Consider the following 16,124-nt stretch of genomic DNA (forward strand, 5'->3'; position numbering starts at 1 on the left):
TTAAAGAGGCACTGCAGCGAAAAACTGTAAAATTTAAAATATGTGCAAACATATAGAAATAAGTACATTTTTTCCAGTGTACAATGAGCCATAAATTACTTTTCTCCTATGTTGCTGTCACTTACAGTAGGTAGTAGAAATCTGACAGAAGTGACAGGTTTTGGACTAGTCTATCTCTTTATAGGGGATTCTCAGAGATATATTTATTTTCAAAAGCACTTAGTGAATGGCAGTTGCTCGGCCACTTTAAATCCTTTTTAGGGAATATCTTTATTCAGAATAAAAGCCTTGCTGAGAATCCCCTATGAAGAGATGGGCTAGTCCAAAACCTGTCACTTCTGTCAGATTTACTCTGGAAAAAATGTACTTCTTATTTGTATATGTTTGCGCATATTTTACATTTTACAGTTTTTCGCTGTAGTGCCCCTTTAATATTACTTGTCTGTTCTTAGATGTATGTTATGAGACTTGTCTAACCCCTAAAAAATTCCTTGTTCCTAATCCGTATTTTTGGGGTTAACAGAAACAAGCAGACACTACAACATTCTGATCATAAAAATACCAAGAAGATATATTTTCCAACATTTCCAGTCATTCTTTCTTTATTCTCACACATTGGGCTTGATTCACTAAACTGTGATAACTCATATCATGGCCGTTTTCGTGCGCGTGAAAATGATATCGTTATTGCGCACAAATGTGAATTTTTGCACGCCAACAATATCGTTTTTGATAATTCGCGATAGCGCGCGCAAATTCGCAATCGCACGCAAACGGGAAAATGTGCGTGAAACCGGACGTGATATGAGTTATCACGATTTAGTGAATTAAGCCCATGGACCATCACTCAGGATATGATCATTTTATTGGTCAATAATTCACAGAACTAATGATTTCTAAATTCAATCTACCTCTTTCTCTCTCTGTAACAGGACCGGGCCGAGGCAGAGGCGAGAGAGGCTCCAGCCTCAGGGCACAGTGTAGGAGGGGGCGCACAACTCACGCTATCATTCCCCTATTGTGTTTGAAGCAGAGAGAAATTCGAAAAGGGGAATCATGGCAGTGACTGCAAGCCAGATCACTAGAGATTAAGGTGTTGGGGAGTGGTTTGGGGGGCCTGGGGCACCTCCTAGTCTAATAGCAATCAGTGTGACAGCTGGAGTGGGAGGGATGGAGGGGTGCACTTTGGTGTCTCAGCCTTGGGTGCTGGAGGACCTTGTCCCGGCTCTGTGTGTAACCACCTTAGAGAGAAAATCCTCTGAAATTTTGTGCCATTTCAGTGTTCTGTATATTACTCATCATGTTTCAGCAATACCCTCTATGGGCTCGATTCATAAGCAGTTAACACGGCCAAAGCTTTTATTGATCGCGTGCAAAGTTTAGCGCTGCGGAGTGCGCGCGAAACGTCGCACTGGGTGCCCCTAATACGTCACACCGGGTGCGCCCGAAACGTCTTGGGCACACCCGATGTGACGTTTTAGGGGCACCCATTGCAACATTATAGTCGAACCCAGTGTGACGTTTTGCGCACATCGCACAGCGCTAAACTTTGTGCGCACAAACTTTTTGTGCGCGTATTAGTGCACGCAAAGTCTCTTTAGGCATGCTAAGCGGCTTTTCACAGGCATGCTAACACTTAGCACCCTTTTGTGAATCAAGCTCTATGAGGAAAATCTTATTTATAATGTCTACCAATGAAGCAAAAAGATATAATGCTTTAGAGATTTCCCTTTATTTATAACTTCCAAGGATTCAAGACATCAATAGCAGTGCTTAGAATTACTATTAGGCATGCATTATCATCTTTTTTCTTTTCTTGGTTCTTATACATTAATTTCCTTTGTCATATTTTTTACTAGTTTTTAGATATATATGGGGAGCACCCAATTTTATCTTTGACCTCCCTCTCCTCCTCTCTCTCTTGAGTGTGTCCCTTGGAGTACTTGGAGGGGGGATTGGTACTGCACATATACACGTCGTTGTGTATCACACTGGGAACTTGCACTATGATTAGGACCATTGTGATTCCGAAACATGTCAGTGACCGGGCTGTGTGTTTTTACATCAATAAAGGCATTTTGCAATTATGGAACAGCATTGCGTGGAACCCACTTTTTTCTTCAGTTCTTTTGGGTCTGAGTCGCCTAGTCTCCGCACTGCCCTAGCTACAGAGGGTGAGCGGATTTCACCTCTATTGCATACATTATCAACATATACAGCATGTGTTTGGGATATTAAGTGGTCAGCAAAGATTTAGCAGTAAAGCAAATTGTGTACAAAAAATACAAAAATGTGAAAGTTCATGGAATTTATTTTATACTTCCATATAAAGTGCAGACCAAAAGTTTGGACACACCTTCTCATTCAAAGAGTTTTCTTTATTTTCATGACTATGAACATTGTAGATTCACGCTGAAGGCATCCAAACTATGAATTAATACATGTGGAAGTATAGTACATAACCAAAAAGTGTGAAACAACTGAAAATATGTCATATTCTGACATATTACTGCTTTGCACACTCTTGGCATTCTCTGGATGAGCTTCAAGAGGTAGTCACCTGAAATGGTCTTCCAACAGTTTTGAAGGAGTTCCCAGAGATGCTTAGCACTTGTTGGACCTTTTGCCTTCACTCTGCGGTCCGGCTCACCCCAAACCATCTCGATTGGGTTCAGGTCTGGTGACTGTGGAAGCCAGGTCATCTGGAGCAGCACCCCATCACTCTCCTTCCTGGTCAAATAGCCCTTACACAGCCTGGAGGTGTGTTTGGGGTCATTGTCCTGTTGAAAAATAAATGATGGACAAACTAAACGCAAGCCGGATGGAATAGCATGCCGCTGCAAGATGCTGTGGTAGCCATGCTGGTCCAGTATGCCTTCAAGTTTTAATAAATCCCCTACCGTGTCACCAGCAAAGCACCCCCACACCATCACACCTCCTCCTCCATGTTTCACGGTGGGAACCGGGCATGTAGAGTCCATCCGTTCACCTTTTCTGCGTCGCACAAAGACACGGTGGTTGGAACCAAATATCTCAAATTTGGACTCATCATACCAAAGCACAGATTTCCACTGGTCTAATGTCCATTCCTTGTGTTCTCTAGCCCAAACAAGTCTCTTCTGCTTGTTGCCTGTCCTTTGCAGTTGTTTCCTAGCAGATATTCTACAATGAAGGCCTGATTCACACAGTCTCCTCTTAACAGTTGTTCTAGAAATGTGTCTGCTGCTAGAACTCTGTGTGGCATTGACCTGGTCTCTAATCTGAGCTGCTGTTAACCTGCGATTTCTGAGGCTGGTAACTCGGATATACTTATCCTCAGCAGCAGATGTGACTCTTGGTCTTCCTTTCCTGGGGCGGTCCGCATGTGAGCCAGTTTCTTTGTAGCGTTTGATTGTTTTTGAGACTGCACTTGGGGACACTTTCAAAGTTTTCCCAATTTTTCGGACTGACTGACCTTCATTTCTTAAAGTAATGATGGCCACTGGTTTTTCTTTACTTAGCTGCTTTTTTTCTTGCCATAATACAAATTCTAACAGTTACTATTCAGTAAGACTATCAGCTGTGTATCCACTTGACTTCTCCACAACGCAACTGATGGTCCCAACCCCATTTATAAGGCAGGAAATCCCACTTATTAAACCTGACAGGGCACACCTGTGAAGTGAAAACCATTTCAGGTGACTACCTCTTGAAGCTCATCAAGAGAATGCCAAGATTGTGCAAAGCAGTAATCAAAGCAAAAGGTGGCTACTTTGAAGAACCTAGAATATGACATATTTTCAGTTGTTTCACACTTTTTGGTTATGTACTATACTTCCACAATCCACATGTGTTAATTCATAGTTTGGATGCCTTCAGTGTGAATCTACAATGTTCATAGTCATAAAAATAAAGAAAACTCTTTGAATGAGAAGGTGTGTCCAAACTTTTGGTCTGTACTGTATATTTTTTTTTCATTTCATACAAATCTTGTTGAATTATATCTCTAAATAATAAATCAAATCACTACATATATTACAAGGGATGTGCAAAAACTCATAGGGGTTGATTCACTATACTATAGTAAAACTGAAGTGTGCACCTAACGCACGGCAATTTTAGCGATGCTAACAGAACTGTAGTGCGCGTTGTGCAATTAGTGCAGCCCGTGGTACATCGGTAATGCTTGCGTTACCCATGTACCCCGGGTTGCACAAATCAGGCAATGCACACCACTCTAAAATAGTACTGATAATATTGCTGTGCTCTACGTGCGCACTGAAGTTTTACCGTAGAATTGTGAATCAGCCCCGTAGTAAACAAATAAATGCCACTTAAAATAGAAAGTAAAAACCTTTACTTAAGATAATTCTTACAAACGTAAAGTGGTCTGAAACTCTGACATAACATTCAATAAAAATGTGTTTTTCTACTTTTTATTACTGACACAGTTATATTTGCTTTTGTGCATAAGTAATATTGTCTGTTTACGAATTACAAGTTTCCAAAGTTTACTTTATCTTGCCCTGAAACTTGCCATTGCATTTTATTCAAACTGCTTTTTATTATATATTAACATCTTCTAATTAGCTGTTCTGAGCTGTTTGTGTGCTTGAAGCACAGGGAGCTTCACAGAGAGCTCCTTTTCACTTGTTACACCGTGTTTATACCCATGTATCAACATTTAAATGCAAACAAAGATACTGTTATCTCCAGTTTGGATGTGGATTGAAGCTGAATAGCAGGACAAAGTGCTTTTTTAACCATTTCAGTGATGTTTTGCTTAAAAAAAATTCTGGGATAGTAGCTTTCAAGCTGTGAGGAATATTTTAGAGCAAAGTAGAAATGCTGACTTTCAGACCACTTTAAGAGGAATCCTGTTTGAATTTATGACTGCTCTATAAGGTTGAGTTAAGCTAAATTTCCATTAGACTGAGTCTTTTTTTCTGTGTGCACTTTCAAATCATATGTTTTAGTTTCCCTTGTAACATGCATGTTCTCTATATAGTTATCAATGAACAAACGAGCACATTCTATCATTTCTTTTTTCCTTCAACAAAAAAAGTAAATGGAAACAAAGTACTGATTTGCAGTGGTCTGTCAGTTGTAATGTGATCTTCATGTCTGCTCAGGTGCAGAAACACACACAACAAATGGAAATTCACCCTCACTGAAGCTAATGATTCTCAGAGAGCACTAAAGAATATAAGTGTTCCATTAACCCAAAAGTGGGTTTCTGCTATTTGGTGGCAGATGACTGCAGCTTTTACTTGCATCATATCAGACTATAGCGAGGATTACTGAAAGGCTGGCAAATTATAATTTGCACTATTACCATCTCATGCAGCACCCACAGCAAATATTTGCTTTAAATAAATCTACAAAAGCCTTAACTACCTTAAGACCGCTCCACGCCCATGGCGTCAAGTCCTGGGGTTGCAGTTTGCAGGAGATCGCGCGAAGGATGCTCCACCCCCTCTTCAGTCTCAGAGTGGCGATCGCCGCTCAGAAGACTGTTAGACGGCGTAATTGTCGTCTATTTACATGTACAACACTGCGATCGGCAGCAGCACTGTGCTGGGGACAGCCGTGTGACACGGCTGTCCCCTCCTGAGGCTGGGGAGTGATTGGCTGTCATAGGCTGAAGCCTATGACAGCTGATCACCCTGATTGGCTGGCGGGGGGAGGGAGCAGGGGAATTAAAATAAAAAAAAGCCATTTTTATTCAAAAATAAATAAAATAAATATTTATAAAAAAAATAAACAACTGTGGAGTGATCAGACCCCCCCCCCCCAAAAGAGAGCTGTGTTGGTGGGGGGAAAAGGGGGGTGGGAATCACTTGTGTGCTGTGTTGCATGGCCCTGCATCCTGGCCTTAAAGCTACAGTGGCCAATTAATAAAAAAACAGCCTGGTCTTTAGGGGGGGTTAAGCACAGTGGTCCTGAAGGGGTTAAATTATTAAAAAAGAAAATGTTGTTGCTGTGGGGTGTACATGACAAAAGGGTGCCTCTAAATTTACCCATATTCTGCTCTTGCACTGCTAATGATGATCGTAGTGAGGATCGTAATCAGCTAATTATGATTATGCAAAATTACACATACATTTTCGCATTTACACCTATACGTAATAACAAATTGTTAATTAAATTGACTTTGAATAATCATTTGTAATTGCGAATTAATTTACATGTAATTTATGCATAATTTTGTTCCGACTTTAGCAGTGAATAGCAAAGCCCCTATAAATGCTATTGCTACCAGAATTGCTACCTATGTTAAAGTGAACCTCCGGACTAAAAATCTACTCAGCAGAACTGAAAAGGCTTGTTGTTTCTTTAACAGTTTCACAGCATCAGAACTTTGTTTTTCTTACCAAAGCATCATTTTTTGCTGCATTTTTAACTAAGCTCCACCAATCAAAGAAAAAAAGCCCGGGCTTTTTTCCCCTGATGCTGTGCAGAGCATGATGGGATTTCCTATGTTGTTGCTCACGTTGCCTAGCAACTGGGAGAGGTGCTCAGGACACAGGACAGTTGGAACTGTGTCTCATGCTCCCTGTCACCTCCTTTCAACCAAAAAGATGGCTGCCCTCATGAAATCAAACATTTGCCTGTTCTTTTAAAACAGTGTGGGTAAGAGATTATATTACCTATCTATTTTAATTAACATAACTAACGTAACTTAATGATAGTATGTTTGTTTAGGCTGGAGTTCCTCTTTAAGGAGAATTGTGGATACAAGTAGAATTTTTTTTTTTCAAAAAGACCGTGTAGTTTTTAAAGAAAATATATTTTAAAAATGCAAGGAAAATGGTTTTTAAACTCAGAAAAATGACAATTTAAAAACCATTTTTCTTTGTATTTTTAAAAAAGAACAATTCTTTTTGTAGCTTGCACCCACTATTCTCCTTAACATATGTAGATGTCTGCAAAATTCAGGGCTCACTATGTGTAACTGCATTTTGCATTGTGGGTGCTGCCCCAGTGCTCGCGCCAACACCCACATCCGCCCCCCCCCCTCCCCACGGCTGCACCAAAACGTTTGCCATTAGCGGGCACCGACATTTCCTGTTTCCGCTGTGGGTGTTTCACATGACTGTAACAACACAACCACTGGCATTTGTGCATCCCCACTATGTTCTACTATAACAATGGTGACGTCTGTAAACATTAGCCAACTTATAACACTTTAAATGATCCAATTCATGTTTTTTTGGATGACTTGGGTTCTTCCACATCTGGTAAACTAACTAGAAATTCTGAATAATCAATGAATCTGAGCATGAAATCATCCTTGTCCTTTATTATTGAATGTGTCGTTCATATATATATATATATTTTTTTATAACTTGAAATTTTATTAAAGTTTTTCAAATACAGACAAATGTAGTCACATAGAAAACAGTTGTATGCCTTATAAAGACGTGTGTGCTGTATCACACAGTCCGCAAAGGATCAATAAAACATCAAGAGTGCCTAAAGTCTTTGTATTGTCCCATTCTGGCATTGCCAAGCATATGTAATATATTCTTAGTAACACTTTTGACATGCTAGGTACCTAAGAAGAAATGTATAAGCCTTGGTGAACAACATAACATAACAACAATTAACAAATATAGGAAAATCAAATGGTGTAGCTTATCATAAACCCAAAACTGCAGTTTCATGTAACCACTTGTGGATTCCTTCATGCCCTAAACATTGTAATTTATTAAAAATGTATAGAGTTAGAGCAACTAATTGCCTTTACCTCCATTATTTATCCTGCCTTAACACTCCTTAGTGTGCGTATCAGTCATTTGAAGGGGCTGATTGTACATAGTCCTTATTAATGCTGTCAGGAAATTCTAATAGGTATCTATAATCTGCTTGTTGGGCTCTAGATCTGATCAGTTTCTCCAATTTTAAATTATAAGCAGAGAGATTAAGGATTTGCGTGATAGATGGTGGTACCTCTGAGCTTTTTCAGTTAGACAGCAGTTGGTGCCTTGTGGCTGCAAGTAGATGGAATATTCTCATTCTATAGTTTATTTGTATTTGGTCCAGACCTGTATTGAGAAGTAAGAGGCTTGGTTTCAGCCTGTATGGTTGTTGTAATACATTAGAAATTTTACATTGGATATTGCTCCATAAAGAATTTAATTTTGGGCAGCTCCACAGTACGTGAGCTAAGGAACCTATATGGCCACATCCCCTCCAACCAGGGCCGGCCCTAGACTATTTGCCGCCTGAGGCAAAAAAAAAATTTCCGCCGCCACCCCCCCCCCCCCCCCGGTGGGGGGCGCGCTCTGGGGGGCCGCCGAGCTGGAGGGGTGGCTGGCAGGACGGGGGTATTGGGCCTAGCGGCGGGGTCCCCCGTGCTCCGCTCCCCTCCAGCCTTAAATTCAAGCAGCCGCTATGTGTAAGACGCACGGGCGGGGAGGACTCACCTCTTCCCAGCGTGCGCTCCACTGACATCACTTCCTGCAACGCTGCAGGAAGTGACGTCAGTGGAACGCACGCTTGGAACGAGGAAGAGGTGAGTCCTACCCGCCCGTGCCTCCTACACATAGCGGCTGCTTGTATTTAAGGCTGGAGGGGAGCGGAGCACGGGGGACCCAGGCGAGGGAGGGGGGGGTCCGACCCCCCTCCCCGCCGCTAGGCCCAATACCCCCGTCCTGCCAGCTACCCCTCCAGCTCGGCGGCCGGCTCCCCGCACTCACGGACGGGTGGGTGCCGCCCCTGGAATTTTGCCGCCTGAGGCAAAAGTTTCACCCCGCCTCATGAGCGGGCCGGCCCTGCCTCCAACACAGGGGAGACGTGTGGGTATCAAACATTGCTACTTTCCTAGGGGTAATGAATCATTTAAGATATATTTTTGTAGACATTCCCAGTGGGAGATGCATTTTGAGAATCTTTTTGCCTCTTGTAAAGCTTTTTGCATATCGCTCAAAGTTAATGTTGTATGAAGGTCATAGGACCAGATGCGTAGGTACTTGTTAAGACATTCTTTTGATTCATATAAGATTGATTTGTACCATATGGAGATACCCTCTTTCGTCACTTTGGAATTTTTAAGGAGTCTAGCAATGTCCACTGGAAGAGTAGGGAAAGAAAGCTTATTACTGGTAACCCAATGTTGTAACCTAAGGTACGTATAAAGCTGATTATTCTCTAGTGAATATTTTTTTTTTATGACCTCGAATGGTAATATTCGATCACCTGCCCATATGTCATTCAGATTTAAAATCCCCTTTGCTATCCATTTTGAGAAGTCTATCTGACTCATCAGATTGGCTGTTGTTCATATTTTTAGCTTCAAATTACATATCTCACTGAGATATTCTTCATTGTCTGGATCATATTTCAAAGCTAGTTCATAACATTCAATTGCATCTGCTATTTTGTCATTATTCTTATAGACAAAGCCAAGCAAACCAAATCCAGAAGCATCAGGAGGGTAAACCTTTATCTTCCTCTCGGCCAATCTTTTCAATGCTTTCTCACTGAATTCCCTGGTTTTGCCGGTATCTGGTATCTGGAAGCATTCTTTGTAATGCTCTATTGCTTTGGCTTGGGATTTCATGCAATACTCTTGGAAGCGGCCATAACTCAGGTGGACCTGCTGCTTCTCATCATTGGTAAGATTAGGGAATTTAAGGACTTTTTTAAACATGTCCTCTGCCTTCTGGTACTCCCTTGCCTCCCAGTACATGTTTGCCAGGTCTGTGTGCACATACACAAATGTTTTCTTGAGTTCCAACACCTTCTCAAAGTGAAAAATTGCCTTGTTAATAAATTCGACAATTTCTTCAGTGTTTGCGTATTGGCTTGGAAGGTTTTTCTTTGCGTCAAACATTTTCTGTCTGTAACACAAGCCTATTTGGTGGTAAAGAAAGCCGGATGTTGGCATAAGGGCTAAGGCCTTTTGTAAGACAGCCAATGCTTCATCTACCATCCCACCTCTTCTGTAAAACTTGGCCACATAGCGTAGAAGGTAGGGAAGGTCTGGGGCTTGTTGTAGAGCCTTGTCTATATATTTTCTTCCTTCCTCTTCTCTTTGTAAGTCCTGGAGTTTTAAAGCAAGAAGTGCCTTCAAAACAGCATCTTTTGAATTTACTTCTACAGCACGCAGCAGTAACTCTAGTGATTTGCATTCGGAAGCAGGGCATTGCACGAAGTGTACAGCTTCTATGCGGTAAACTGCTGTGGCATGGCCAGAATGCCACTCAGGTTCTTCTGGGTCTAGCTCAAGAGCCTTTGCAAAACATTCTCTGGCTTTCTCATAATACTTATTACAAAATTTCATCAGTGACCACCCTTGTTCGCCATAAATCTCTGCAATATTGCCTGTACCAAGTGGTAAATACTTGAGCTCTTCATAAATATGGTCTATCTTGTCTATGTATTTCTGAGCATCCTCATATTGTTTCATGTGGTAGTACACCCAGGCATAGTTCCCAAAAGTCACCAGATATCTTTTGCCTGTTCCATCTGAGTTACTTTCTTGAATTTTCTCCTCTGCATTCTTTAAATTGTGGATGGCTTCTGTGTAATCGCCTTTCACGTGCATAATGTACGCCTGTAGATTATACACCATATACTTGTTCTTGGTGTCCAAATATTTTAGCTGATAGTCCAGTCCTTCCTTCACTTCATTGACATCACCATCCTTTTCTAGAAGTTGCCATGTAAAATGGCATTTTAACTGCAGCAAATGGGACTTCAAAGCAACTTTGGAAGGGCCACTGTAATAGAAACATAATTATTTATACAGTAAGTAGAAATAGACAGTGGTGCTCAGCAGAGCTCGAATATTCGAGTAGCTCGAATATTCAAGCTCTTTTTCAGCTATTCAAGCTCGAATACCGAGCTCGAATAGCTGCAGCTATTCGAATGGGCTATTCGAGTGAACTCGAATAGCCCACTCACTATTCGAGCTATTCGAGCAAACAGCGCTATTCGAGCTCGAATACCGAGCTCGAATAGCGTCATAGCCCAGATTGATGTCCTTAGAGCCAATCAGAGGGCTCCCAGGCCCTCTGACGGCAGCCAATCACAGAGGGGGACCCTGGCCAGCCCCTACCCTATAAATAGCGGCCGCCATGTTCGTTTTTTCCGTCCTTGCCTGACTTTGTACAGAGAGAGATCTGCTCCTTTGTGCTTTGGCTTAGCAAGTGCTCTATAGTGGTCAACTACCTAGCGTTTTTGCTCACATACACCTGCTCTATACACCTATATTGTTGTTAGCTAGATAGAGATTGTATTTTATTTAGTAGCTTGTGTGTTACATAGAGACAGCTGCTGCTGCAGGTAAGCTTACACAGCTTTAGGCCTCAGGGCCTTGCCTGTGTGGGCAGCTGTCCTCCTGTCCTCTGTTAGTTTATTTCTCATCTATACCAGTGTTTCTGCTGTTTATTCTACCCTGTCTTGTCCTTTACTTACTGATTGATTATTGTATTTTGTATACTGTACTAGGGACACTCACTGTTACTGTTCATAGCTCCTGCGTGTGTGTGTGTGTGTGTGTGTGTGTGTGCACTGTCTGTAGTGTGTACACAGTACACAGTATTCCCTTCTACTGAATCATCTGATTACTACTGAATCTGATTATTGTATTTTCTAGTTCTTACTGTACTAGGGAGGGACACTCAGTCACTGTTCATGGGCTAGCTCCTGCGTGTGTGTGTGCGTGCACTGTCTGTAGTGTACACACTCTCTATTTCCTTCTACTGAATCTGATTACTACTGATTATTGTATTTTCTAGCTAGTGTACTAACTAGGGGACACACTCACTGTTCACTGTTCACACTTACTGATTCCTAACTTTTGTATTTTGTATTTGTACTGTACCAGTAATCACTTAGCGATCTAATCACTTAGTGATTAGTGTCACCTCACCCACCAACCCACTCCATTAAAGTACCCCACTTTTTCACCCGCCCTTTTAAAAAACTTTTTTGTTTACGCCCAAAACATCTAAGATGTCTGGAAGTGGCAGCCAGCGTGGTTTGGGCAAGGGGAAGGGCAGCAAGGGAATCAGGAGGAGAGGGAGCAGCATTGTGGCTAGCCGCGGCCGTGCCACCATGCACAGTTCCGCAGCAGCAGCAGCTGCGTCAGTGGCTAACATTCCGCCTATAGCCACTGGCCGTGGACGCCTTGGGCGCCTCCCAGCAGGAGCAACTCACGCTGCAGAGACACAGCAGCAGCAGCGTGTAGTACCTGCTCCTATTTTCCTCCAGCCGGGTCGGAAACGTCCCATTGAGGAAAAGGATGCAGCCACTGTGGTGCAACTGATGATGGAGGATGAGCAGCCCGCCATCAGCTCTGCATCCGAGGCCTCCACCCTCACCACCACCACCACCACCACCCCTGTTCGCAGCAGCCGCCCAGCAGGGCCTGGGGAGGAGGCCAGTTCACCGTCAGTTGGCGATCTGTCATTCAGCAGTCTTTTGACCCCAGGCATCATGAGTCAATTGTCTGCTGTTGTTGGCGATTTGGAGGAGGAGATGCTGATGGGCACTTTGGGGGATGAGGGATTGGACAGCAAGACTGTGGCGACAGTCAAGCAGCCCATCCATGCATCAGGAGAGGAGTTTGGGGGGTCATCATCCCAGCAGGACATGTTTCAGGAGGGGGAGGATGATGATGATGATGATGACGTGGTGACAGACAAAGACTGGGTGCCGCCACCACCAGCACCTGGGGATGTCATCATCAGCAGCTCTGAGGAGGAGGAGAAGGAGGAGGATGCGCTTGTGGGCCTTGCAAGGAGGCGCATCATTGCAAGCATTGGCAGCAGTAGGCAGGTCCCACAGCCTGCTGGTGTCTCAGGCTCAGCAGCAGCAGCAGCAGCATCTGCCAGTACCACCACCAGCCGCACCCAAGCCCCTCCCCCCCCCCAACCACCACAGGGAGACAGGCAGCAGCGGCTCCAGGCCGTAGGGGGGTTTTCTTGTCACCAATCTGGCAATTTTTCACCATGCCCACAGTTGACAGCAAGTACGCCACTTGCAACCACTGTCAGCGGAAGTTGAGCAGAGGTGCAGACCCCTTAAAGTTCAGCACCAGCTCTCTCATCAACCATCTTGCTGCTAAACATTACCACCAGCATGAGGAGTTCCAGAGGCTGAAGGCATCTGGTGCTGGCAGTGGCACCACACCCATCACTGCACAGCCTTCAGCAGCAGCAGCAGCAACAGCAGCCACCCGCCCTCCTGCTCCTCCAGCAGCACCAGCAGAAGTGAGGAAACGCACTGCTCCTCCCCCCTCTGCAACTCCTGCTGCCGACACTGAGGCCTGTTCTGGCAGCCAGTCCTCAGTGGCCTCCTCTGCTGTCTCCGCTGGTTCCCGTGCTAGCAAAAGGCAACGCCAGAGCCTTTTGAGCGAGTCCTTCCAGGGGGTGGTTAGGACTCTGCCTCCCAGCAGCCGTCGCGTGCATCAGCTGAACGGCTTGCTGGCACGGGCCATGTGCTCCCAACTCCTGCCGTACACGCTCGTGCAGGAGGGGAGCGACATGCGTGCGCTGCTTGCTTGTGCAGCCCCAGACTGGCAGCTCCCCAGCAGACACTTCTTCGCCCGCCAGGTCATGCCTGCACTGCACCGCTTTGTCATGGCCAATGTGGAGCGAAGGCTGGAGCACGCGGTTGGTGAAAGGGTCCACGTCACCATGGACTCCTGGAGCAGCCGCTTTGGGACAGGCCGCTACCTGTCCTTCACTGTCCACTGGGTCAGCTTGGTGGAAGGGGGTGAGGATGGGAGAGCAGCAGCGGGCACAGCAGCAGCAGCAACACAGTGGGTGGTGCCACCCCGCAGGGTCAGGGGAACTGCAGCAGGTTCCTCCGATCCTCTGCCATCCTCCAGCACACCTGGCCAACCCCCCCGCCTCAGCAGCAGCGTGAAGCCACGCCACTGCCAAGCGCTGCTGCAGTTGGTCAGCCTTGGGAAGACCAAACTGACGGCAACCCATGTGTTGGCCAAACTCCAGGAGCAGGAGAGGATTTGGCTGACCCCCAGAGGCCTCAGAGTCGGAGAGGTGGTGGCCGACAATGGGGCCAATCTGGTTGCCGCGATCGACAGGGGAAACCTGACCCACATCCCCTGTCTTGCCCACGTGCTGAACCTAGTGGTGCAGAAGTTCTTGCGCACCTACCAGTGGATGGGAGAACTGCTGGAAACGGCAAGGAATGTGCGTCACTTCCGGCGCTCGCCTGCAGCCTCTGCGAGCCTCCTGCAAAAGGAGCTGGAGCTGCCACGCCATCGGCTGATCCTTGACGTTCCAACTCGCTGGAACTCCACCCTGGCGATGTTGGAGCGTCTGGTTGAACAGCAGCACGCTGTCAACCAGTACCTTGCCCTGGCCACTGTGTCCGCCGCTCAGAAAAGGGACAAGACCAGCAACATCCCGTCCATCGTCCCCGATGATGACTGGGGGCACATGCAGCAGGTGTGCTTAGTGCTGGCTCCCTTTCTGCAGGCCACCAACATGGTGAGCAGGGTCCATGCTATGGTGTGCGAGTGGGTGCCCCTGGTTTGTCTGCTGAACAGGGCCCTCGATGCTTTGCTGGAACAGGGAGCGGCAGCCTTGGCCCAGCAGGAGCGGCATGCAGCTGCACAGTCCTGCTCTGAGGGGGAGGAGGAGGAGGACTTGGTGGAGGTCCCTGACCTTGCTGCTGATGAGGGGGATCAGCACAGTGCAGCTGAGTTGGTGCGGGGGTGGAGAGAGGATGAGGCGGCAGAGGAGGAGGATGAGGACAGCACTGCCGTCGATGTGCCAGCACACGTGGCCCGCCTCTTCCCAATGGCAGCGCACATGCTGACGTGCCGGCGCAAGGACCCCAGGGTGATCCAGATGAAGCAGAGGGAGGACATCTGGATCAGCATGATGTTGGACCCGCGCCTCAAGGGGAAGTTGAGCCAGTTCCTGCCTCCTGCAGGAGGAGACCCAGCGCAACAAATAAGGAGCTTGCAGCAGGCCCTTGTTGAGCGCTTGGAGGAAGCCTTCCCCCAGCCTTCCACCCCCACTGTCCAGCCAGCACAGAGGCAGCAGCAGGTGCCTGCATCCAGCAGCAAGCGCCCCACAGACCTGCTGTCTCTCAGCAACGAGCTCTACAGGACTGTAGAGGCTCCAGCAGTGACTAGAGAGGAGGTGCATGCAGCAGCATCCTCCTCCGGTCACAGCCAGCGCCTGACCCGCATGGTGGCTGACTACATGGGGTCCTACAGCGGGCTTGACAGCGATGCCCCTGTTGATCCCATGGAGTATTGGGTCAAGCCAGAGCCGGATTAAGGCTAAATGGGGCCCTAAGCAAAGTAACTGATTTGGGCCCCCCATCATGTCATGATAGAATCAGAAGATGCAGCTGCACAGCAACATGCCGCACACACCGTGGCAGCCGAGCTACTGGTTGCTATGGGCAACAGCCCGCTTTCCTCTGTGGGTGCACAATGCAGGGAATAGCAGCGGCAAAATGCAAAGTGAGAGATGAATGGCTGGGACATTTGCACTCAGCGGCTGGGGCACCCCTGTGAAGAGGGCGCCAGATATCACAGCAGCAGCACTTTCCCCCTGCATCTCCAGCCTGGCAATAGCAGAAAGCTCTGGACACCGCCAAACCCCCACCACCGAACAACCGATTTCCTCCCAAACTAGACAGCCACCATGCAGCCTCCATCCCAGTGAATACAATAGTCCACCAGAGAAGGCAGCCGCAGCGGGGGAGAATGACAGCACCAGATGACACCAGATGTTTATTTGCTGCTATTGGGATTTCCAATTACCTTTGGATTCAGACAGGGGTTTTAAGTATTTGTTTTTATTACATTGTGATGTCTGATCAAGAGTTTAATAAACATTATTTGTTACACTGATACGATTTTCTCAGCATCCTACTGATTTATATAAAATATTTCTAATTGGGTTCCTTTTCTTTTTGATGTACATTGTGCAGTTTAGCCCAATTGAACATTGATGATTCAACTAATAGCTCTACCATTGCTTGGTGGCATAACGTTTAGTTGTGAAATCTCTTTGATTTCGTTTCAGAGCTTTTTTTCTTGACAAAGATGAATGCAAATTTATTGGAATCTTTAGAAAGGGGATGGTCTGACCAATTGAAGGCACTATTTGACAGGGCGCCCTCTGGAGTTGGTGGTGCGGCTCCTG

General features: G+C 45.8%; 1 protein-coding gene across 1 annotated transcript; it reads right to left on the reverse strand.

Annotated features, from left to right (window-relative positions):
- Positions 1-9,262: 9,262 nt before the first annotated feature.
- LOC137536696 (interferon-induced protein with tetratricopeptide repeats 5-like) lies at positions 9,263-15,846 on the reverse strand. Its single transcript, XM_068258926.1, has 2 exons — positions 15,833-15,846; positions 9,263-10,706 (listed from the first exon to the last, which is right to left on the reverse strand). The coding sequence occupies exons 1-2, from the start codon at positions 15,844-15,846 to the stop codon at positions 9,263-9,265; spliced, it is 1,458 nt and encodes a 485-aa protein (XP_068115027.1).
- Between the last annotated feature and the right edge of the window lie 278 nt (positions 15,847-16,124).

This window comes from Hyperolius riggenbachi, chromosome 10, assembly GCF_040937935.1.
Source record: "Hyperolius riggenbachi isolate aHypRig1 chromosome 10, aHypRig1.pri, whole genome shotgun sequence".
Lineage (NCBI taxonomy): Eukaryota > Metazoa > Chordata > Amphibia > Anura > Hyperoliidae > Hyperolius > Hyperolius riggenbachi.